Raw genomic sequence first — 24,946 nt, 5'->3', positions numbered from 1 at the left:
GTGCCCAGACCCAGCCGGGCACGCATCCTCAGGGGCAGGCGGCGGGGCCCGCGCGCAGCAGCGCCCCCTGCCGGCGCATCGTTACACTCACCTCCTTGGAGGGGGCGCCGCAGCTGGCCCTCCTTCCACCATGCCCTCCCCCACGCCCTTGACTGCACTCTACAGACCCTTCCACCGCGGGACCACGCCTCAGGACCACCACTCCCAGGCTCCTACAGAAAACGGAGTACCTAGGGCCTCAAGGAGGGATTGCCTTTTGGCCAGCGGGTACCACTAGAGCGAGATCAGAGCCATTTGTGGACTCTGGTAGGGAAGCCCCAGAACAGCTTCAAGGGCTCTCCATCCTCCATCCTCCATCCTCCTCCTCCTCCTCCTCCTCCTTCAAGGGCTCAACGGCTTCAAGGGCTCTCCCTCCTCCTCCATCCTCCTCCATCCTCCTCCTCCTCCTCCTTCTCCTCCTTCTCCTTCAAGGGCTCTCCATCCATCCTCCTCCTCCTCCTCCTCCTCCTCCTCCTCCTCCTCCTTCTCCTTCAAGGGCTCTCCATCCTCCTCCATCCTCCCTCCTCCCTCCTCCTCCTCCTCCTCCTCTTCCTCCTCCACACTGCACCACCACCTCACCTCAAAGGGGCTGGAGAAACGGTGGGTGTGGCTTTCCCTACAGCCTGCGCCCCACTCTGGAAGTTCTTTCCGCCCTCTGACCACCTTGGGTAACCCCCCCCCCCCCCGGTTTCCTGGGGGGGAGGGGGCTGAAGCTCAGAGACCACATTCCCTGGTTGGGCAGGTCTCAGCAGCTCGGAGTCTCCCCCAGGGCACCTTTGCATAGAGACTCGGCTCAGCTCCACCCCTGAAACCACCCTCCCCCTCGCCCCAGGCTCTGCCCAACCAGCCCAGGTCACCCCCACTTTCCCCTTCACCTTGGCCTGGCCTATGAGTTCCACCTCTCCCTAATCCAGCCCCAAGGGTGAAGGGGTGGGGGGACTGGGAGGAAAGGTAGAGGGGACAGTGACGGTGCTGGAACAAATGACATGCCCACTGTCTATGAAGGAGCTGGCATTGCTCCTGGGGTGAGCTCTGTGGTCAAACCAAGGCAGACAGCATCACCTTCATCTCCAGATTCTGCCCCCCATTAGTTTGCTTGTCCCCAGATCCAGCAGTAATTAGTATCTGGTGAATGCTTCTGAGGTGCCGAGCATGCCCCACATGCTTTGTCCCCCAGTGTCTCCTGAGCACACCTTCTTGCCGCCCTACGCCTTCCCTTATCTAGCTCAGACTCCATGTTCCAGTCTCCTGAGTACCAGACTCTGGGGCTGTGCCTCTAGATCTCCCCCTCCTTTCTCTGGTTTCCATCCAGCCACAGGACCTTTGCACAAGCTGTTTCTAAATTGCTGTTCTCTCTTTCCCTGTCCTTCCCTGCTTCATGACTCACACTCCAGCGACTCCTACCTGTTCAGTAGTTCTCAGCAAAATAAAATAAAACTCACTTCCCCTGGAGAAGGCTGCTCTGGCCCACAGCCCTGGTGGAGGCCCCCAGTGCCAGTCCACAGCAGTGCCGTTTCTGATGTGACTATCTCCCCCCATAGCCCCGCAGTGTTGGAAAGTGGAGCCAAGCCTTCCTGGGCATCAAATTCCAGCTCCAGGCCAGGGGGCTGGGGGCAGTCTCCGGGGGCTAGGGATGAATGAGCCTCTCCTTCCTGACCCAGGACTGGCCTGGGTACCCCAGGAAGGACACACCTGGATCAGGGGATACCTCAGTAATTTGTCCACTTTTTTTTTTTCCAAAATGCCTAGCCTCTCACCCCTCGATTTGCCCGCTGTTTTACAGCCCTACCCGCTTCTCAAATCCAGAAGGTGGGGATGCTGACAGAAAAAAGGAGTTAGGAGTTTCAGTTCCCTGAGAGGTGTCCCCGGTCTCCTCCGGCGAGCTGGTCAAGCCCTGACCCCTGGGGCTAGCCCACCACACCCATAGTTCCCTTTCCCTGGAGTCGAACAGGAGTCTGGCCCCTCCACCAGCTCCCCCTAACTAGGAGTCAGCCTCCGGGTCCCAGGCGAGCCAGGTTGCCCAGCCGGCCTGGCTCCTGGCCACCGCCTTGCACGCCTCATCACTACCAGTTCTTCCCTTTCGGCCTCGCGGAGGGCACGCCCCCGCTCTCGGCCTCAGTTTCCTCCCGCGGGCTTGGCCGTCTCCACGGTTCAGAGAAACCGGTTGCAAGGACTCCGGTGGGAGAGGAGCGGGGCGGGGCGGCAGCCTCGCGCCAGCCAGACGTGAGAAACGCCAAGTATGCGAACCACGCTGGTGCATGAGCTATGAATAGTGCGGCCGGGCTCGGCTGGCCCTCAGCGTCGCCCCCTAAGGCGCCCCCCGGCACAGCCCTAGCGCAGCACAGGGCACCCCCTCCCTCAACCCGTCGGAGGCCAGCCAGGCACCAACGAGGCGGAGGTGGAGGTAGAGGGCGTGGCGCGGCAGGGGCGTGGTTATGCAAATAAAGGACTGTACGATTGGTGGGTCTGAAACTGTGGGCGGGGTCTTCCCACCACGCCTTCATCTGGGAAGTTCCCAAGACTGGTGGTCCTAGGGTTTTGCTCAGTGCTAGCTGAAATGCCACTTATACTGTGCCTCACCCCCTCGCCCGCCTTTTTTTAAAAATTTGCTGTCGAAGCTATGCAGCTGGTCAGACACTGTCTCTGTCAGTGTCAGATCGACTTAGTCTCCTCGGAACTCCAGCGTTCCAAGAAATCGCAGGAGCCCTGCAGCCTCCAGCTCCTTTCTCATCGCTGAGGGCAGGGCAGAGGGAAGCACGCTGGGCTAGGAGCCGGTGACTCGGTCCTCCACCCAACCCTGTCACCGGAGGGAGTTTCTTGCCCTCTCAGGTCTCAGTATTGCATGGTGACCGTTGATAATTGGTCAGAAGGACCTTCAACTTCAGGTCTAGGTTCTTTATATATAAATACTTTTTTTTTGGGGGGGGGGGCTGTTGACTGGGTGTCACCAAGGGCAAGGCACTCGCCTCGAGGCACTCATCTGTGATTGGCAATACTGAAGGAAAGAGGAGTCACAGGATCCTGGAGAGGGTTGAGCCGGAGTCATAGCAGGTGTTCAGTGAAACTTAGTTCAGCTGTCTGAAAAGAATTTATTTGCTTGGTTAGCTATGGGGCCACACCCGACAGGCCTTCGGGATTACTCATGATTCAGTGCTCAAGGATCCCTGCCAGCAGTGGTGGTGGGATCAAATCCAAGGCCTCACATGCGCAGCTAAATGGTATACCACGAAGCCACAGCCCCAGGCCCAAAAGGGTTTTTTTTTTAATTACTAAAACAGGGTGCTGGAGAGATAGTACAGGGGTTAATACACTTTGATTTGAATATGGCCAACCCATTTGATCTCAACATGTCCCCCCAACACTTCCAAGAGTGACTCCAGAGCACAGAGTGATTCCTGAGCACTGCTGGATGTGACCCCAAATCCCCCACCCCAAAATAAATTAAAATAAAATAGTCCCTACTTTTATAGGGGCAGATATGCAGCAAGTAAAGAGGCAGCAGGGATGTATTTAAAAGTTCTGGCACAGGATTCTGAGAGACCTGGTTTTGGGTCCCTGCTGGGTTCCAAATGAGCCCTTTGTCTTCGGGGTCATTCCTAGCCTCACCAAATCCCTGCTTCTGCATTTCTAAAGTAGAGATCCAGGGCTGGAGAGATAGCACAGCAGGTAGGGCATTTGCCTTGCACGCGGCCAACCCAGGTTCGATTCCAAGCATCCTATATGGTCCCCTGAGCACCACCAGGGGTAATTCCTGAGTGCAGAGCCAAGAGTGACCTCTGTGCATCACCAGGTATGACCCCAAAAAAGCAAAAAATAAAAATAAAAAAATAAAGTAGAGATCCACAGTTCTGGGGCCAGGGATGCAGCTCAGTCATAGACCACAGGTGTTAAATGCAGAAGGTGCTAGGTTCAATCTGAAATTTTTCCTCATGGTGTTGTATGGATAAAGAGCTAGTGTGTGTAAAGTGGCACTGAAGTGACCAATAAATGTTATCTGCAATCAGTATTCCTATGGCTCTTGCCGTGCCAAGTCCTATGGGTCTATTCACTGTCACTGTCACTGTCACCCCATTGCTCATCGATTTGCTTGAGCAGGCACCAGTAACATCTCCATTGTGAGACTCATTGTTACTGTTATTGGTATATCGAATACGACACGGGTAGCTTGCCAGGCTCTGCCGTGTGGGCAGGATGGGTCTGTTTAGTTAATTTTACTTATTTATTTATAATTTGGGGGAGTCACACCTGGCAATGCTCAGGGGTTACTCCTGGCTCAGCACTCAAGAATTGCTCCTGGTGGTGCTCAGGGGACCGTGTGGGATGCCAGGGATCGAACCTGGATTGACACATGCAAAGCAAATGCCCTACCCACTGTACTATCACTCCAGCTCCTGTTCAGTTCGTGTAAGATAATTTTTTTAAATTTGGGAGCCACATCTGGTAGTGTTTGTGGGCTACTGCATTCAGGGGACATGTGGTGCTGTGTCAAAGCCAGGACACCAAATGCAATATATACACTCCAGTCTTTACACTCCAACTCTCTGAGCTATCTCTCCAACCTGGGAATATTCAGTCTGTCAGTCAATACTATACAATCAATGGAAGGTGATCTAGAAACTGAGCACACGTAGTAAATAAGAAAAAGTTCCTAGGGGTTCGAGAGAGATTGCAATGGGTAGGCAATTTGCCTTGCATGGGGCTGATCTGAGTTCGATCCCGTGTACCCCATATGGCCCAAGCAAGGTCCCTCAGTGCAGAGCCATGAGTAAACCCTGAGCACCATCAGTGATAGCTTCAAAACCAAAATAAATTAAAAAAAATAAAATCCTTAAAAGAAAAAGGACAGGGGCTGGAGGAATAGCACAGCGGGTAGGGCGTTTGCCTTGCATGCGGCCAACCCGGGTTCGATTCCCAGCATCCCATATGGTCCCCTGAGCATCGCCAGGGATGATTCCTGAGTGCAGAGCCAGGAGTAACCCCTGTGCATCGCCGGGTGTGACCCAAAAAGCAAAAAAAAAAAAAAAGAAAGAAAAAAGGGGGCTGGAGAGATAGCACAGCGGGTAGGGCGTTTGCCTTGCACGCGGCCGACCCGGGTTCAAATCCCAGCATCCCATATGGTCCCCTGAGCACGGCCAAGGGTAATTCCTGAGTGCAGAGCCAGGAGTAACCCTTGTGCATCTCCAGGTGTGACCCAAAAAGCAAAAAAAAAAAAAAAAGAAAAAAAGAAAAAAGAAAAAGGACAAAGTCCCCACTTTTTTTTTCTTTTCTTTCTTTCTTTTTTTTTTTTTTTTGCTTTTTGGGTCACACCCAGCAATACACAGGGGTCACTCCTGGCTCATGCACTCAGGAATCACCCCTGGCGGTGCTCAGGGGACCATATGGAATGCTGGGATTTGAACCCGGCTCGGCCGCGTGCAAGGCAAACGCCCTATCCGCTGTGCTATCACTTCAACCCCAGCTCCCACCTTTATTAGGCTTAAGGGGAACATCTTTAGAGGAAGCCAAAGTTGGACTTAATTTATCAAAGGAGTTCTGGGCTGTCCCCTGCCACAAGAGAAAATCCAGAAGCAGAACCCAATCGTGCTTTCTAAGTAACCCTGAAGCACCAACCCCCAACTTCTCCAAGCCCCCCATCCCAACTCCGGTTCCAGGACTCAACTGTGGCTGGAGAAATGGCTCAAAGGGCTGGGATACATGCTTTGTATGCGGGAGCCCAGGGTTCGACCTCCAGTGCATCTCTGGGGACTAGCCTCCCAGTATCATCTGTAAGGCCCAAAAACCAAAACTGAAAAGAATCCTCAGCTTGGAAGCCAGATATGCGATAAGGGAGATGGACCAGGTGAACCCTGTGATTTTTACTGGTTCCTTATGGCAAGTCTACCCAGTCGACACTGTTGTCCTCTGATTTATTTTGGTTTTGGGGGGACCATCTCTGGAGGTGCTCAGAGTTCACTCCTCGCTCTAAGCTCAGCAATCACCTCTTGGGAATGCTCGGGGGGCTGTATACAATGCCAAGGATTGAAGCCCCATTGGCTGCGTGCAAGACAAGTGTCCTGCCCATTGGAATATCTCTCCAGCCCGTCTCCCTCTTTTTTTTTTTCTTTTTGGGTCACACCCGGCGATGCACAGAGGTTATTCCTGGCTCTGAACTCAGGAATTACCCCTGGCGGTGCTCAGGGGACCATATGGGATGCTGGGAATCGAACCTAGGTCGGCTGCGTGCAAGGCAAACGCCCTACCCACTGTGCTATCACTCCAGTCCCCCATCTCCCTCTTTAAGCCCTTAGTACCGCCTTTGTGACCGAGATCACACTCAAATGTCGCAGTAAAGACCAGACACTCTGGCCTCCGTGGGCCTGTCTCCCCAGTGTGGGGCTAGGATTGGTGGGGGACGGCGGGGTTCTAGACAGGCAGGGTTCTAGACAGGCAGGGTTCTAGACAGGCAGATAGCACAGGCACATCTCAGAACCTCAGTGGAAATTTGGGGGTTGGGGGAAACAGATGAGGGACCCTTTAAAGGCAGGCCTAGATCTTATCCACCAGGTCCCCGGACCTCAGAGAGAGCCTGGAAGCCAGGAACTGTGGGGGTGCAGGGGGCATGTCGCCCATCACCCGCAGCCTGATGGCACTAAGCTCTGTTGCCCTCGCACTTTCCCAAGCACCGAGGAGCCTCTGGTTTCTGGCACAGGGCCTTCTCCTGCCCCCCGGGCTGGAATTAGGGAGCAGGGCAGGAGGGGCGGTCTCTGCCAGCCAGGCCTGGGAATGTCCTCAGCGGCCTGGACCACGCCCGTCTCTCAGATAACACTTTCCCTGGCAGCTTGGGGACCCGAGCGAGGGAGCGTGGGGGATTTGTAGGAGGAAGAGGGCCTGGGAGGCCCGGGGGTGGGGGGAGCAGTTTCTCTGTCCCATCTGCCTTGCCCGGTGGCCCCACTTCCAACCCCCGTCCTGCAGACACGCCACCCCTGACCTGGGCCCTGGCCTAGCCTCAGCTGCCCCTCACCCCCATTAGGGAGGGGCGGGAGGAGGGAGGCACCGTGCCAGGCGTCATTAGAGCTAATGAGGGCTCAGCGCAGCAGACGCCACTGCAGAGAGAGGAGAGATCCAGACTGCCCGCAGCCCCGTCCCTGGGTCCACGGTGGCCCAGGCGCCACACCCTCAGGGAAGGAGAGGGAGCAGCAGGAGACTTCCCAAGCAGCAGTGCCAGGATGCCCAGCGAAAGTGGGGGGGAGGGGGGGTCATGAACTAGAGCACACCGTGGCGGAGGGGTGGGGGGTAGGGACCACACTGGTGCTGCCAAAGGCTCAAGGGCCCAGTGCTCTGTCCCATACCACCACAGAAACCCCTCGATTTGCTCACCCTCCACCAGAGAGCCTGGCGGGGGTGGGGGGTGGGGGAGAGAACCCAATCCCCTCCCCTCGGATGGAGCTCCGTGCTCCCGGAGCACTCTCTCCCTCCTCCTACCCAAGGCTTGTCCTGCCCTAGGCTTTCTTCGGGTTTCAGTTTTGAGGCGAAGGGGGAGGTGGGGAGGGGCGGGCCCCCACAGCCCTCCATCAAGGCCCCCCTCTCAGGGCCCTCTCTCTGCGGGATCAGTCCTGGCTGCCCTCGCGCTGAGGATGGGGGGACGCGCTGGGGGGACTGTGTCTTGGGGCTCCTGGCTTCCGGGCCAGAGCAGGACAGCCCACCAGCCCAGACCCCACCCTCCCTCCAACTGCGAGCCCGAGTCTGCATCCGCACCCCAAAAGCTGTCCCCAGAGAGTTCCTCTGAGGTCCTTAATAAGTGCTCAGGAGCCCCGAGCCAGGGGCTGGTCGAAACCAGGCAAGGGGCCAAGATGAACTCTGCCCCTCCCTCCACCGAGCCCACTTGGGTGTCAAGACCCCTGGAGGGGTGTCCTCCCACGCGGCTCCCACACGCCCCCCAGCCTGGCCGCATTCTTCAGCCCACGCGCCTCCCGCACCTCCCGAGGGGCCGCTGGCCGCTGGGCTTGCGCAGTTCCATCCCGGCTCCTAGGCCTGTCATCCTGGTGCCCCGCCCCGGGCGCTCCTTGGGGGACTCGGGCGAGCTCTGAAAGGGTCACTTCAAAGAGCACTGGCCTGCCGAGGCCCAGCCAGACCCAGGGCCGGCTCCTGGGCCAGATTCCGGGTGGCTGCGGACAAAGGCCCCACTGTTCCGCCGACCCTCAGACGCCCCCAAACGCATTGGGCATAAGAAGCCTTTCTTTCCCAGTTCCGCTCCTTCTAGGCCCGACTCTTCATCATGGGGTGAGGCCGAGGAGTGGGGGACAGGGGACACTATGGCTCCACCACCACCACCACCATGCACTCAACTCCCCTGGGAAAGCAGGCTAGGGGGCAGGCTTGGGGCCAACTTCAGGACCTGTGTCCAGGAGCCTTGCTGCCCCTCGGCCACCAAGGCCTGCGCAGGCTGTGACCTCCTGCCTCTCCCACCTGTTCAAACCAGGCCTCCTCCAGGCAGCCTTCCTGGACTCCACAACCCGAACTTCAGGAGCCAGCTGCTCGTGTGCCCAGCGGGTATGTGCCAGCAGGAACCCAGGGTTACCGGCCCCACTAATGCTCTACCAGCCAGCGCTTCCCAATGCAGGACCGTCCGTTCTCCCTCAGGCTGGCACTCTCTATAGTCCAGCTGTGCAGTCTTGCCCCCCCACCCCGGGACGGGGGTCTCATTGCCGCAGGGCAGCTCTGGCTCGCAGAAAACTCTGGTGGCAAAGGGTGTCTTTCTTGAGTCATCTGTGTTGTACTTGGGACCAGGGAGGTGAGCATGTGCTTTGCTTGCAGAAGCCCTGGGTTCGTCCCCGAGCACCTCCTTGTCCTCTAAGCACCCCAAGCACTAAGCCAGGAGTCCCTAAGCATCACCAAGTATTCAGGGGGTTCAAAAAACTGAGAGCGAGAGCAAGAGAGAGAGAGAGAGAGAGAGAGAGAGAGAGAATTGGGGTTGAAGAGAGTACAGCATGAAGGGCACTTGCTCTATACGTGGCCAAACCCGGCTTGATCCCCGGCATCCCATATATCCCATAGGGTCCCCAAGTCACACCAGGAGTGACCTCTGAACCCTCAGCATGACTGGGTGTGGCCCAGAAAGAGAGAGAGAGACAGACAGAGACAGAGAAAGACAGAGACACAGATACACACACAGAGAGAGTTTTTCTCACTTCTATCCTGAAGTTACCATTTGCTTAGCAATAGTGGCACTAATAGTGGTCACTGCCAGATGACAACCGCTATTCCTGTGTTACCTCACTGGATCCGCTCAACAATCTGGGATTAGTTTAGGGATCAGAAAACTGAGGCTGGAAAACATTGAACTTTGTGCGAGTTCACACAGAGAATAAGGGACAAAGATGCTCAGTGGGATCCCTCCCCCCAGCCCCTCTCCAGTCTCCAAAAGCGTGGAGGGGCCCCGGGACCCAGCCTCTGGGCCCTCAGGGGCTGCCTCTCTATTTCAGAAGGAAGAGCACCTCTTTTTATCCCAGCTAGAGCCCTGCCCCCAGCCTGTGCTGCTTTTTGGTTTGGTTGTTTTGGTTCTTCTGCAGGGGATGGGACCCAGGGCCTGACCCCTGCGGAGCCACAGTGCGGGACCCCAGCAGCTTCCGTGGGAGATGAAGTCAGGGGGTGCGACAGTGTTTGATGAGGCCCATTCAGCCAGTGCTCCGGGAGCTGGGGAAGTGATGCCGCCAGAGGGTCACCTGTCCCAGGGTCCTGAGGAGGCTGTAGGAAACCCCTCCCCCCCCATAGCACCCGAGGAGGCTGGGAATCTCCCCATCCCAGGAGATGGGGAGCTGAGAGCTGCCACATGTCACATCCGCCCTCCAATTCTGCAGGGACAGAAGCTCCCACCACCCTCCCACACGGCCTGCGCCCCGCACTGTCCAGGCCAGACACACGAACGGCGCCGACCACTTTACAGCAAGATGCAGCCCTGGGGCCTGTGCTCAGAACCCCTCCTACACTTGCGGGGAGAAGGCAAGCGGAGCAAGAAAGAAGTCAGAGCCCGGGGCCCTCGGCACCCCCAGCCTGCCTGCCATGGCAGTCAGGACAGAGGTGGGTGAGCTGGCCCGTCCGAGGCTTGATGCAGGCACTCTGGGGGCAGGCGACCCAGGGCTCCTCCTGCATTGTCTGTCCCAGCCGGGAGGCTGGCAAAGGAGAGATCCAGGGCGCGGCTTTCCATGTGCCGGCCTGGGCCTAAGCGTCCAGCCACAGCCACCCGAGACACTGCCCACGGGCCTCGGGATTCCAAGACAAGCCTTTGGGGCCGTGCGGGACAAGGTTCTGTGCGGGCTCCAGTCCTGAGTGACCCTTTCCAGCCTAGCTGCGGCCTCCAGCAGCCCTGGCATCTATCTGCCTGTGCCCTCCTGGCTCGGACAGGGTGTCGGCCCCGTGCCCACCTCTCGTGAACATTCCAGAGGCGCGGCTGCTATTATTTTTCTCGCTCTCAGATAACTCCAGTCGTGAGACACTGCCCGCCCATCAGCTGGCCGGGGCTGGAGCTGGCTTCGGGCACCCTGGCAGGCCCCGAGGGGGTGGGGGCTGCTCCCTGACTTGCTCTTCACAAACATTTATGGAGAGTCGCTCTGTGCCAGGCACTGTGCTGCCGCCGGGGACACAGATGAACGGGACACATTGTCTGTGCATCGCCCTGCCCCTCTCGGTCCCCAGGACTGGCCACCAAGAGCTGGGGCTGAGTGAGGGAAGGCAGAGCCCCAGGGTCTTCATGGCCCTCGCACCTTGGCACGCTGGACTCATTTTCCCCGCTGTCGCACAAGGGAAGCTGGCAGGACGAGCTCTCTCACCCTAACGCCCTTGGATGGATGCTGGAAGCACTTCCAGCCCCACCGGTCTACAAGTTCACCCCAAAGTACAGCCCCCCCGGCCCCCCCCCCGCTGCCCGCACCAACCTACTGCTCCACTGAGGCAGTGGGCAGGAGGAGGTGCCCGGCTGGTACTGCCTGGCACTGCCCTGCTGATGAGCTGGCACAATCTCACACGCAACAGGGGGGCCTGGATCTAAAGGCGGGTTGTTTGGAGGGGGCGGGGTGCTAGGGGAGAGGCAGGGCCGGCACCCCCAGGCACCATTCACGGCCCTCTGGGGCAGGAGGGGGGGCAGAGTGAGCAGGAGAATTCAAACCTGGCTTTGTCCGAATTCCCGACCTCCGGACCCCCTCAGGAGGACTTGCGGAGCCAGGCTGCTGTCTGCCTGGGAGGGGAACCCCAAAGAACCGGGCCACTGTCTTGAGTTCTGGGGGCTGCCACGGGAGGGGCTAGAGGAGGCAGTGAGTTGATGTCACCCCCATAGCAACCATGGGTGGGCAGGTGAGGCTCCAATGGCCTGAGTTTGACCTTGGCCATGGCTGTGTCCAGGGTAGACCCAGACTCAGGGTGGCCGTGGGAGGCGGGAACCAGGGCGAGCGTTGGTGCTGGCAGTCATACTACCAGGTTCTGACGCCAGTTTCACCACCTGTTTATCCTGTGACTCTGCCCAAGCTCTTAGCTCTCTGTGCCTCCGTGTTCCCCACTGGAAAATGGGGATAGGGATGCTTTCCAAGTCGTGACGGATGGAGGATGAAATGAGGTCACTTGTAACACTCCTGGCCAGGGGTAACTGCTGTTTACATCTCTCTCATCAGCTACACCCTTAACGCAACTTGACGTTTTTGCCCAAGCACTAATGTGCCGGCGGAGCCGGAGCGACAGTACAGCGGGCAGGGCACTTGCCTTCGCATCCCTCTGAGTCTCTCTGATTTCAGCCCCGGAATCTGCCTCACCGAGAGCCCGGACGACTTCACTGCCCGCGCTGCGCTTCACCGAGTTCTCCCGAGGGGCTCATGGTGCCCCCGCCCCGCCCCCCTCACTCATCCCGTCCCGTTCCCCTTTTCATAAAGCCCTTCCTTGGGTCCTGGTGGGGCAGGGGAGGCCAGGCAGGCCCCAGTCCACGCTGCGCGGGAGCTCCTTCCCCTCCCCCCTGCCCTTGGGAGCGCAGGGCAGGCCTGCTGAGGGCACAGAGGCCTCTCTCTGAGATTCCCGGCTACCAAGCCTGTTCCCGGTGTCCAGCGCTGCTGGGTTGCAACCTCAGAATCCCACCCCATTGTCCTGGGTACTACAAAGACCCCTGCTGAACACGCTCTCCCCCGAAGGGTCCCCCAGCAGCGAAGCCCCCTCGGGAGGCCTGGGCTGAATTCCCCCACCCCCAAAACCAGCCCCAGCACCCAGCCTGCGACCCTCCAGCCTCAGGACCAGCCCGGAAACTTAGGGAGCGTCTCCCCAGTCCCAAGGGGAGGGTGGGGCTGGGGTTCGGGCACAAGGCCTTCTCAGCCACTTAAGTTTGGACTCAACCCCTCTGGAGGCGAACAGAAGAGGAGGCTGGGGCGGGGGCCTTGGGGCTGTGTCTGGGGGTATGGGACTGAGATTGAAATCACGTGCAAAGGAACATCTGTGGGGAGATGGGCCAGTTTGGGGAGCCCGACTGGCAGAAGGAGAACCCAGTGAGATCAAACACTGTCCAGCCCCAGAGGGGTCAGGGCAAGGAGGAGGAGGGAAGGAGGAGGAGGAAGGGAGACAGTCAGGGATGAAGATGAAATAAGTGTTGGGGTGTGTGTGAGTGGAGGGGGAGCACCCCAGGGGACTCATGCTTTAATGACCTCCGCCCCCACCCCCTGTCCATCCTGAATTTCAAGTTTGTAATTAGGAAAGGCTTTAACTGAGAGGTGGAGGGGGTGTGTGTATGGGGTGGGGGGGAGAAAGGCAGACTGAGGAAGAGTTGAGTGGTGGAGAAGAGTCTGGAAGGGGTGTGTTGTGTGTGTGTGTGTATGTCTGCGTGCATGTGTGTCTGTGTGTTTGAGTTTGTGTGTGTGTGTGTGTGTGTGTGTGTGTGTGTGTTGAATCGTCCACCTCCATCCAAAGAGGAAGGGGACTTACCAGCTCTGGCCTTGACCCTGGCCTGGCCCCCCAGGCACATTTCCAAGCTCCAAAAACACTGGCCCCACACACGGTGGGAACCGAGGGAGTCTGAGCTGGGTTCCAGCCCCTGGGAAGCCAGACTCAGTAGTAGGGGCCAGAGGCCCCCAGCTGGCCCCTCCCCAGCCACAGCAGCTGGCACATGAAAGAACCCAAGCACTGCAGCCCAGCGCTGAGTAATGCCCCTGGCACCCCGCGCCCAGACCCACCCACAGCCAGCCCTGGGGGGCCTCGGGAAGGGCAGGACGGCTGCTAGGGTCCCGGGTGGGGGTTCTAGGGCCCGACTCTCTTCCCCAGGATTTGCGGGGTGGGAGAGCAGCTGACCCCAGCTGGGCAGCCTGTCTCTCGCGTGGTCAGGCCCGGCAGGGGGCGAGTGTGGCTCCGGGAGTTGGGGGGGGGTGTCCGGCCGCAGTGGCCAAGGACTTCCCGCTCCGGGAACCCCTCCCCCACGCCCTCTCCCTCCAGCTGTGCCGGGGCCTCGCCAACGGAAAACGAAAACTCGGGCAGAGGAAACAGCGGCGGGCGCCCCGCCTGAAAAACGCGGACAAAAGGCGCGGGCCTGGCGCCCCCGCTGTGGCCCGTGGGGCCTGGCACCGCCGCCCGGGGGGCCCCCGTCCTGCGCGCCGCGCCCGCCCGGACCCGCCTCCCGGCCCCCGCCCCTGCCCAGCGCACGTCCCGGTGCCCCCTGCCCCACCGGCCCGGGACCCCGGCGCGATGACCACGGAGCGGGGCCGCCGCGGGCCCGGCCCGCCCCCTGGCCCGGGGTGCCCCTCACCTGGGGGGGCTCCGGGCGGGGCGGGATCCCGACCAGGCAGAAGGCGACTCCATTCATCGGGCGGCCGCGGTGGCTCTGTGGCCCGGCCACGGCTGGGGGCGCGGGCAGCGACCCGGGAGGGGCGGGCCGGGGGCGGGGCCCCTCCCCGGGGCCGGCCCCGCGCTCCTCCTCCGCCCGACGGGGCGCACCGCGCTGGGGCCGAGGCCAGGGTGGGCCCCGGCTGCGCCCCAGGACGAGGCGGGCGGACGGTCCTCAGCACAGGGCCGGGTGCCCCGCCGGCCCAGGGAGATGCCCGAGGAACCAGGCCAACGGCACCGAACCCAGAACGGGCCGGGAGAGAGGGGAGGAGGGAAAGGGAAGCGGAGAAACTCGGGGCCCTAGAGATGGAGAGATACAGAGAGATGGACAGAGGAGCGGAGCAGAAATGACAGAGGCAGTCCCGGGGGCCGGGATGGAAGTGGAAACACCAGAGAAGGGCCTGGGGACCCCCTCCAGAAGACAGGGAATTCCCGAGCAGGGCACAGTGCAGAGGGCAGGGCACCTGCCTCCACCCCAGCCCAGCCAGCCCGGGGACCAGCCCACAGACTGGTTTACAGCGGGGCCCAGTGAGACCCCCACAGGCCGCCTGTCTTGGACTCCCCTTTGGGCATCACTCAACTGATGCCGGACCTGGGTCCCTGCCCCAAGCTTCAGTCCCTCGGGGCAGTCAGGGACTGTCCCTTGTCCTCCATTCCCGCGGGGATGTTCTGTCTGAGCTCAGACGCACCCCTCATGCTGGGCCCCAACTGTGCAGAACACAGGGAGGAGGCAGGATAGAGGCATTTGGGAGGGGTCTGTCCCTCAGAGGGTCCCCGCGGCTCAGGCCCGGGGAACTCTGAGCCCCACCCCACTCCTGGCCCCTGAGAACTCATCCATCACCTCAAGTCCCCCACCCCAGCACTGCTGGTGAGGATTGGTTCTGGGGGGCACATTGATGTAGCCACCCGGGTCCTCCTCCTGTGTGGCTGACCAGGGCCTGTGGAGTTCACTGTATCAGAATAGTTAAACAGGCTGGCGCGAGAGAGCAGCGGGTAGGACGTTTGCCTTGCATGTGGCCAATCCATAGGGTCCCCCGAGCACTGTCAGGAGTAATTCCTGAGTGTAGAACCGGGAGTAACCCTGAACATTGATGAGTGTGACCCCCAAACACAAAACAAATGAACAAAATAATTAAAAAGGGCTGGAGAGGGGCCAGAGTGATAGTACGAGGGGCTGGATGCTTGAACATGCCTGATCCAAGTTCGATCCCTGGCACCCCATATGGTGCCTTGAGCACAGAGCGGGGAGTGAGTCCTGAGTACAGCCACGTGTAGCTGTATTACTATGATTGTTAAATAATAATAATAAAAGAAACTGCGTTTGGTTTTACCTTCCTCAACAGCACCCCCAGGACAATAGACAGGGATGGCCCTGCGAGCTGAGGTGCTGCGAAGGGCTCCCCTAAACTGGGGTGCTTCTCCCCGCCCCCACCCCCCCGTGCCCTCCCCTACCTCACCACACCCAGCCCCTGGCTCTGCCCTGGAGCTCCAGGGAGCTGAGTCCAGCTGCTGCCCTGACTCAGGGGTCCGCCGGGGGAACAGGGGGCCCTGAAACCCGGATGGAGTGGGGTGGTGGCCCCTGGCTCACTTTTTCCAGAGCCTGATGCCCTCGGACGCAGGAGGCCGTGAGAGGAAATGAGCTCACGCTGGCCAGCAGCGAATTCCTCCCTCCACAATGCTCCGCACCCGCCTGCCCCTCCCACTTCCCAGAAAGGCGCCCCCCCACCTCAAGGCCCTCCCCACCTCTTCCTGCACCTTGACCCTCACCCCCATACAGCCCCCCCCCGTCCGTCCTCCTCCTTCCCCTTTAGATTCCACATTGCATTCACTGCTGCATCTCCCCCGCCCCTCAGAAGTGCCCCCCCACCTCTCTCTCTGCCGCTTTGAGAAGGAGCCTCCAGACCGCCCCTCGCCGTCCCTCACTCCCAGACGCTTTGCTGGAAGCAGGAGGGGACGGGGGTGTGGAGGTGGGCAGGAGTGCTTGCGGGGGGCCTGGAGGGACACACGGGTAAGACCAGCTCCTTCCCCGAGGGATCCTGGCCTGAGCATTCTGGCGTGGGAGCCCCACCATGGAGCCTGGACAGGCCGGAGCGAGCTCCGGGGACCGGAGCACATGCCTTGCAGTGGGAGCACTGAGTTCTATCCATGGCACCGCGGGGGCCCTGGAGCACTCAAGGGTCAGTGCTCCCCGAGCTGAAGCAAACAAGACCAGACTGGAAGTAGCCCTACAGAGCGAAAGGAGCGGAGGGGGGGCTCCAGGAGGAGCTGTTGGGGGATGGGGGGTGAGGAGAGGGAAAGGTACCCCGGGGAGGGGAGGACTCCTGGCCTGGGGCAGGGAGGCAGGAGGGAGCTAACCGGCCACAGGGCTGAGTCAAGAGGGCAGGAAGCAGGAGGGATGAGGAAGGAAGCTGGGGGGATGCGCTGGCCCCTGAGTGACTGGGCTTGAGGCTGGCCTGGGGCCGAGCGAAGCAGGTGGGCTGCCCTGGACCACAAGGAGACAGCGGCCCTGGGCCAGGGCCAGGGCCACAAACCGCAGGAGCCGCTGTGGCGTGGTGGCCCACAAGGGTGTCAGGGGACAAGTTAGAAGGAAGCCCGGATTCCCAGCTCAGAGTCAGGAAGACTTGTGGCCCCGAGTGCCCTCCGCCCTGTGCTAAATGCTCTTTGGAGCATTATTCCAGGGGCCACGTGGTCCAGCAGTTAGGGCGCAAGTGCCCCCTCTGGGCTGGATCACTGGCATTACCCGTTCCCCTGAGCACCTGTGGGTTTAGCCCTGGAGGTCCCCAAGCACCTCTGGTGTGGTCTGGGTGCTCCCTGGCACTTCGGGACCGAAGCAGCACTGCATGCTCAGGCCCTGCTTTGATGTGCCAGCCTGATGGGTCAAGAACTGCCCGTGGGAGGGGGCTAGAGCGATAGCACAGCGGGTAGGGTGTTTGCCTTGCACGCGGTCAACCCGGGTTCGAATCCCGGCATCCCATATGGTCCCCTGAGCACCACCAGGAGTAATTCCTGAGTGCAGAGCCAGGAGTAACCCCTGTGCATTGCCAGGTGTGACCCAAAAAGAAAAAAAAAAAAAGAACTGCCCGAGGGAACCTGGGGCCTCCTGAGCACCGTCTGCAGAGCACTCCCCCCACAACAAAATGAAATTCTAATTTCAGGGCCACAGAGATAGCTCAAGGGGCTGATGTACTTCATTGTGTGCCAGAAGCCTGGATTCGATCCCTGGCACTGTAAGGTCCCCCAGGCACCACCAGAAGAGACCCCTGAATTCCACCAGATGTGAGCCCCTCAAAACACAAACAAGCAAAAAAAAAAAAAACGGAAACTATTATTCCAGTTCCACTTGACAGAGGAGCCGGGAGATGGAGGTGAGAATCCTTAGCCTGCAGCTGATGGAACACTCTGGAGTGTCTCGCCCCCCAAGGCCACACAGGATTTGAACCCAGGTATTTGGGTTCCAGAGCTGCACATTTGAGTTCCAGGCTGTGACACCAGTGATAGCACTGAAGCCCTGGGTCCCTTTCCCAGAGGCATCAGAGATGAGCCTTCGGAGGCCCTGGGCGCACCAGGAATGTGGTTCAGACACTCCAGGGTCAGTGCCAAGGCGGAAGAGACCAGGACCCCGGTGGGCATACACTTCTCAGGGCAGGGGGAGGAGGCGGAGACAGTGAGGGAGACAGGACTGAGAAGGAGCAGGAGGCTGGTGGAAGGGGCACTGTGGTGAGCAGAGATGGCGCTGGCGGGCGTGCTCAGGGAGTGGCAGAGGCTAGCCTACGCCCTGTGCAGCAAGGAAGACTATCAGGGGGAGAAAGTGGGACTGAGCCCCCTGAAAGGGTGGAAGGAGGGATGGCTGGATGGCACAGCAGAGCTGAGAGAAAGACACTTCTGTTGGCTGTGGGGATGTGTGGGGGTGCTGAAGTAGGCTTTTTTGGTGTTTTACTCTTTGATTTCTAAGATTTTCGGGTGACACCAAGCTCAGGGCTTACTCCTAGCTCTGTGCTTAGGAATCACTCCTGGAGGGGCTTGGGGGATGGAATGGGGTGCCAGGGATGCCTCCGGGTCAACCACGTGCAAGGCACTATATTATCTCTGCAGCCCCTGATCAGGTTTTGCTTGAGCACTGAGCTCCAGGGGAGAGACTGGGCACACAGAGAGGGGTGAGTGAGCAGAGAGAAAAGAAGCCAGGGCTGGAGCGAGAGTAAAGTGGGTAGGGTGTTTGCCTTGCACACTGTCGACCCGGGTTCAATCCCCGGCATCCCATATGGTCCCCCCAGCACCTACAGGAGTACTTCCTGAGCACAGAGCCAGGAGTAATCCCTGGCATCACTAGGTGTGACCCAAAAAGAAAAAAAAAAAAGAAAAAGAAAGAAAAGAATCCATAGTCTGAGGTACTGGAGGATAAAGCCTTCTTCTCTGGGGTCACACAGGGTGAGGAGGGGAGCATGGCACTGAGTCAGGGACACCGCCCCCCCAAGATCAAAGCTACCAAGGTGGGCATATGGCCTGGCCAGGAGCCTGCCTGCCATGGAGGAGGTGGCCTCAAAGCCTGGGGTCAGGCATCCACCCTGCCCAGCTAAGAACGGTCTTTGAAGATGGTCCATCTCTAGGCCTGTTTCATGCTCTGTAAGAGGAAAACAATACGCCTGCTGAGTCTGCCTTGGCTGTGGGGCTGGGATTTAATAATGGATTCAAAGCACTGTGTGAGCTGAAAAAGAAAAACAATGGGTGGAAGGTGGATTACAAGGCCTGAAATCTGGCCCCAGTTTCGCCCTCCCTTTGGAGGGGATGGAGCGCCCCCTGGCGGTCAGGGGCAGGAGGGCAGGGGAACTTGAAGGAGGGCAGACCAGCTCTTTTAGGGGCAAACGACAGAAACTTATTTACTCTAGTTCTTAGACAGTAAAGCCCAAATATTACGGTGGAAGTTGATTCAGTTCCTAATGAGAACACAGTCCCCTTGTTCACACTCTCCTTGTTTTTAAATTTTGGGGCCACGTCTGGCAATACTCAGGGACTGGACAGGGATCTAACTGGGGTGGGCTACATTGCAAGGCAAGATCTCTGTACTGCCTCTCTGCCCTCAAGCCAGATCTTTCTGTTTGTTTTTTTCTGGGGTCACACCTGAGTGCTCAGAGACCATATAGGATTCTGAGGATTGAACCCCATCAGCCATGTGCTAGGCAAGCACCTTACCTGCTTCTTCAAATCTTTTCATTGTTGTTATTGTTATTTTTCTGCCTCATGCTGCACTGCTCATGGCTTTCTCCTGGCTCTATACTCAGGGATCACTCCTGGCAGGATTGGGGACTTTATGGGGTGCTGGGGATCCAACCTAGCTGTGTGCAAGGCGAACGTCTTATCCACTGCGATATTCTGGCCTTCTTCTGAGACAAATCTTTTTTTTTTTTGCTTTTCGGGTTACACCCAGCGATGCTCAGGGGTTACTCCTGGCTCTGCACCTCTGCACTCAGGAATTACCATATGGGATATTGGGAATCGAACCTGGGTCAGCTGCGTGCAAGGCAAAAGCCCTCTCCACTGTGCTATCACTCCAGCACCCCCTGAGACATATCTTTTTTTTTTCTTTTTGGGTCACACCCGGCGATGCACAGGGGTCACTCCTGGCTCATGCACTCAGGAATCACCCCTGGTGGTGCTCAGGGGACCATATGGGATGCTGGGATTCGAACCCAGGTTGGCCGCGTGCAAGGCAAATGCCCTACCCACTGTGCTATTGCTCCAGCCCCCTGAGACATATCTTGAAGGCTCTTTACTGCCCTACAGCACAGTAAGGCCTGGAGTGGGTGGAGCCTGGGCCCCCGGCCAAAGTTCCAGGCACCCCACTGAGTGGACTTCCAGGATGGGGTAGGTAAAGATCCACTCCTGATGAGCAACTGCGCCAGATCCCCGAGTCATCCTGGGTAGGTGGAATCCCACCTGTGCACAGCTGGGAGAAGGTTCCCAAGCCCTGGCCAGGTTGGGGCCTGAAGTCGAGTCAGCTTGCGGGTGGGGACCAGGCGGGGCTGTCAGGAGGAGACATACCCGCAGCGGCCCCGAGGTCTGGCAGGAGCCAAGAGAGAGGCCAGGCCCCTGCCCCGCCTAACCAGAGGAGGGAGGAGAGGAGAGGAGGCTCAGCCCTCAAGGCTCTTCAACTGGCAGACCCTGAGCAACTGAAGACCCAGTGAGACACCCATACATGTGCATACACACACACACATACACACGTGCACACACATGAGCGAGCCCAGAGTGATTTAAAGGACCCTACCATCCTGCAGGGCCTGAGAACACCCAAGATGGAGAGAAAGGGATTAAAATGTGTCGGGAAGCAGGGAGATAGCGTGCAGTGCTGAGTGAAGGGGCCGCATGGAGGAAGCCTGGGGTTGATCCCCAGGGGAGAATGGTCTCCGAGCACTGATGGGAGTGAGCCTGAGCACACAGCAGGGAGTAGCCCTTAACACTGAGAGGGGTGACCACAAAAACCAAACAAAGAGACAGAAAGGACAGGGGCTAAGGTGTGCATGCAGCCAGCAAATCCCCCGGCACCGCACGGGTCCCTGAGTACCCCCAGGAGTGATCCCTGAGCACAGAGCCAGGAGTAAGCTTCGCTTGGTGTGCCCCCAAGTCCCCCCAAAAGAAATTGTATTGGACATTTGCCATGTGCCAAGCTCTTTGCCAGCAATGTCTCCTGTAGTCCCCGGGGCCAGCAGCACAAAGCAGGTACTCCTAGCCCCGCTGCGGACAGCACAGAAGGCTCTGTGAGGTTCCGCGATTTCGTGCAAACCATCCGAGCCCTGGCACTTCCTACAAAGCCCCATCCCTCTAGGAGGCGTGAGGCCAGGTAGCTCCTTCCAGCCCCAGGAGGCAGATTCTGGGTTTCTACTTGAGGCCTCTGTATTTCTCCCCGCCCCGCCTGTTCGGGTGCACCCAGGAGGGACCTACTCCATGTCCCCCAGGCCCCCTGGGGCCCTTCTGGGAGAGAAAGAGGAGGAGAAGGGGAAGATGGAGGGAGCGGAGGGAGAGAGGGGTCGGGGGCAGTGGGAGGCGGGCCCCCACCTCCCCTGGAGGCTCTGGAAAATGCCGGACAATGACTCCCTCTCCTCTGTCTGGCCCTGAGCCAGCCTGTGTGAGCAAGGGGAGAAGGGTGGGGAGGAAAGAGCAGCAGGGGCGCAAGCCCTTCTGTCCCCCCCTCACCCCCCCACCCCCATTCCAGCGCGCAGGGAGAGATTCCAGGCATGCTCCCCTTGAAGGAAACCCCTCATGCCAAACTCCACACATACCAACCAGACGCAGCAGGGCGGTCCCTGCACTATAAAAGGATTCTTTGCTTTACAAGAGGGCTCAGCACATGGGATCTTAAAATAGGCGCTTCCCCTCGGTGTCCGGGGAGAGCTCCGGTTTCCATCTGGGCCAGACCTTGGGGTGCACCCCGAAAGCAGGTGACCCCCGTGGAACTGGCAAGGCCGGCCTGGCCTGAGGTCTTGTTTTGGGGCTTCATCCAGTGGGTGCTCAGGGGTTACTCCTAGCTGTGCACTCAGGAATCACTCCTGGCGGTGCTTGGGGGACCATACGGGTGCTAGGGATTAAACCTCGGCCCGCTACATACAAGGCAAATGCCTTATGCCCTGGCCTGAGGTCTTGTCATGAGCACGGGAGCGTCTCCATGAGTGTGCGGGTCTACACAGTGGGTCCCCAGCTGTCAGGAGGGGAATGTCCCAGTCTGAAGAACAGGCTCACCAGAGTCTGTTTCTGGGACGGGTTTTCTCACAGTCCAAGGTATAGGCTGGTGACCGCACTCCTTAGCAGTGTCCCAAGATTCCTAGAGAGCCTCCTGAGCACAGCTGGTGGGATGTCAGAGTGACCCAGAGGACAGGCTCAGACTGTCCCCCACCACTTCTCTGTCACATGGTGCAAGCTCCACAGACAACAGCCCATGGCCTGCAAAGGGGCAGCAGTGAGCCCCGGAGAAGTACAAAAGACCTGTAGGTGCACAAGGAAGGCTGGGCACGTGGCAAAGCGGCAGAGCACTGCCAAAAAGTAAATAAAAATAAAACCTAACCATAGGATGGGGTCGGAGCCATAGTACAGCAGGTAGGGCACTTGCCTTGCACACGACCAACCCAGGTTAGATCCCCCGAATCCCATGTGGTCTCCTGAGCCCCTCTAGGAGTGATTCCTGAGCAGAGAGCCGGAAGTAAGCCCAGAGCACCACCAGGGGTGATCCAGAAACCAAAAACCAACACAACACAAAACAAAAAAAAAACACTTAGGAGTTTTTTTGGGGCTGGAGTGATAGCACAGCGGGTAGGGCGTTTGCCTTGCACGCGGCCGACCCGGGTTCTAATCCCAGCATCCCATATGGTCCCCTGAGCACCGCCAGGGGTAATTCCTGAGTGAAGAGCCAGGAGTAACTCCTGTGCATCGCCGGGTGTGACCCAAAAACCAAAAAAAAAAAAAAAACACTTAGGAGTTTTCAGAGGTCTGGTGCTGGAGCCATAGTATAGCAGGGAAGGAGTTCGCCTTGAATGCTGCTGGCCTGTGGTCAATCTCCGGCATCCCACATGATCCTCCAAGCACCGCCTGGAGTGATTCCTGAATACAAAACCAGGGGTAACCCCTGAGCATCGCCAAGGTGTGGCCCAAAAACCTCAAAAAAATAAGAGGTTTTTCAGAGGGCTCACCCTCACACTGATGATGTTGGGGCCTGGCATGCTGTGCTGCCTGTGACCCCTGGATTGGTGGCAGAGGGCACGGGGGACTCTGAGGAGTGTGACTCAGGCAGAGCTGCAGACTCTGAGACAGGCCAGGAGAAGTGATCTCTGCTCTGCCCCTCTTTGATTATTATTATTATTTTTTTTTGCACGGGGGGGGACACCCATGGTATGGGGGTGTTGCAATATCCTTCTTGACGTTTGAGGCTCCCCCCAGCAACGCCAGGGGGACAATGCTATGTGGGAGACTGTACCCAGGCCTCCCGCGTGCAAAGCAGGCGCTCAGCCCTTTGATCCCTCTCCCTGGCTTGATGTCATTGAGGGCTGTTTCCCCCAGCACACATTTCTCTGCACTGAGTCGGTGGTGACAGTCGATGGCGATGATGAAGTCCCCTCGCCTTGGCCCCCTGTGCACCAGAGGGCTGCCACTGACCATTTAGATTAACAGCCAAGATGCCACACAGCGCTCAGAGTCAGGCCCAGCCCACAGCCACACCCCAAACATCAGGCCCAGCCCAGGGAAGGCTGAGCACTTCAGGCCTTCTCAGAGCCCACTTAGGAGCCCCCAAAGTTGGGGCCACCCCATCCCCTGCCTCGACTTCACCAATGGTGATTAGTCACACTCCATCTTTCCTGTGGCCCCGCTGTCACCTTCACAGGCAACCCCCAAACCCTCGCCCAGAGCAGGGATCTGAGCTCAGTCTGCAGGGGGGGTCTCAGAGCCTGGACCCCACAGACAGCTCAGCTCCAGCACCCCAGGCACCCCGCCACAGAAGAGCCCTTTCAGGGCTCCAAGCCCACCCCCAGGTCGGAGCGGGTCAGGAAGGGAGCAAGGGCAGCTGCTCCTCAGCAGGCCAGAGCAGGGGTGAGGTCCCAGTCCAGCCTGGCTCTTCTATTTCTTAGGGGGCTGGTCAGTCCTGCCGCTTTGGCTGACATCTGTGAGGGGGTGAGGAATTCTGTTCTGAGGGGCTCCCCACCCCCACGAAGGAGTGTAAAAGGCAGAAGCTCCTGGGGCCTGCTGGCCGATGGGGGTGGGTGGGCTGTGTTTGGGGGGCATATGGCAAGCTTGCCCAGCCCGCCCCATCTTTTCACTGCTGCGAAATGGTGGCGGCAGCTGCTGCAGCTGCTGTAACTGGGAGAGGAGGGGAGCCCGGCAGGAGGAGAAGCCCCTTGGTGGCAAGCCGGGAGAGGGAGGGATGGCTGTGTCTTGAGGTCCCGCCACGGGGGTCTGGGGTCAGCCTTCCCACCCCAGAGAGCCCCCCTCCTGTCACTGCTTCATTCCGCAGAGCCCACAGCGCCCCCTCCCCAGGCCCAGCATCCCAGCAGGGCTGGGCGCTCACCCAGTGGGGAGGGGGCTGCTAAAGGTGGGCGCTGCCCTTCCGCGGCGCGCGGCCCTGTGGGCGCTCTCCGTGCGTCCCTCCCCGCGGGGCAGTGGAGGGGAGTACTCTCGTACGCGCGTGTGTGAGTACACAGCAGCTCCGTGTCTCCCGGGCCCCATCCCCCGCGCCGCCGCTCCCCGAGCCCCTGCACCCCAACCCCTCCCGTGGGGGGGCAGCCGGGGACCCCCTCCCTTTCGGAGCTCCTACCTGCTGGGGGTCGGGGTCCCTCTGCGCCCTCCGCCCTCCGCCGGCAGAGCCGCGCCCCGCGCCCACTGACCTGCTCCATGCTGCCCACTACGCCGTCCTCGCCGCGGCCTCCCCGGGGGGCGCAAGGGGCGGCGGCCCCATCCTGCCGGGTCCCGGCAGCTGCACCCCAGGCCACCCGCAGCTGAGAGCCAGCAGCAGCGCCGAGTGTCCGCGCCCGGACCCCGCCCCGCCCGAGGCCCCGCCCCTCCAACACGAGGCCCCGCCCCATCCACCCCGGCCCCGCCCAGTCCCCGCCCCACCCGCCAGAGGTCCCACCCCGGCCCCGCCCCGCCTGAGGGGGCGGCCCCGCCCTCTGCTCCGCATCCCACTCCTCACTCCTCCGGCCTCCGCGGGTTTGGCTTGGGGGCGCTGTGAGTCTGAGACCGCCTCTCTGGTACCTGAGATTTGGCGGTCAGGAGGACCTCACCCTCGTCTTACAGCGACCAGACGGGGGCGAGCACAGGGTGGCCGAGGGGAGACCCCAAGGCCCAGACCACTATGTGCGGGTCCTCCCTGGACGCTGTGTTCCCGCTACCCCGGCGAGTGGATGCAGTGACCACGGTGAGCAAAGGAGCTAGCAAGGAGGGGTTCTCTCTTGCCGGGGCCTGGCCCCCACTGCGGAGTGCTTGGAGGTACGGGGAGCACGGATGAAGTTTCCTGGCGCCCACTGTGTGCCAAGCCCCCCACTCCCACATGTGCCAAGCAGGAGGAATCGAATCATTTGTCCCCTGCCAGGAAAGGCACATCTGAAGTCGCAAA

At 59.7% G+C, this 24,946-nt stretch overlaps 1 protein-coding gene across 3 annotated transcripts in view; it reads right to left on the bottom strand.

Moving 5' to 3' along the window:
• ARHGAP23 (Rho GTPase activating protein 23) overlaps positions 1–24,354 on the bottom strand; it is a 76,103-nt gene extending 51,749 nt beyond the window's left edge. For 2 of the 3 annotated variants that reach the window (XM_055130493.1, XM_055130495.1), the window contains exon 1: positions 13,781–13,910. In XM_055130493.1, coding sequence (XP_054986468.1) covers positions 13,781–13,837 — 57 coding nt within the window. In that variant the 5' untranslated portion in view covers positions 13,838–13,910. Of the gene's footprint in view, positions 1–13,780; positions 13,911–24,218 lie in introns of those variants that run through there. The other variant, XM_055130494.1, reaches the window with a different exon arrangement.
• Positions 24,355–24,946: the final 592 nt, after the last annotated feature.

The sequence above is a fragment of the Sorex araneus genome, chromosome 3 (genome assembly GCF_027595985.1).
Source record: "Sorex araneus isolate mSorAra2 chromosome 3, mSorAra2.pri, whole genome shotgun sequence".
NCBI classification, from domain to species: domain Eukaryota; kingdom Metazoa; phylum Chordata; class Mammalia; order Eulipotyphla; family Soricidae; genus Sorex; species Sorex araneus.
The sequence above is the reverse complement of the archived record's forward strand: the minus strand, read 5'-3'. Positions and strand labels throughout refer to the sequence as shown.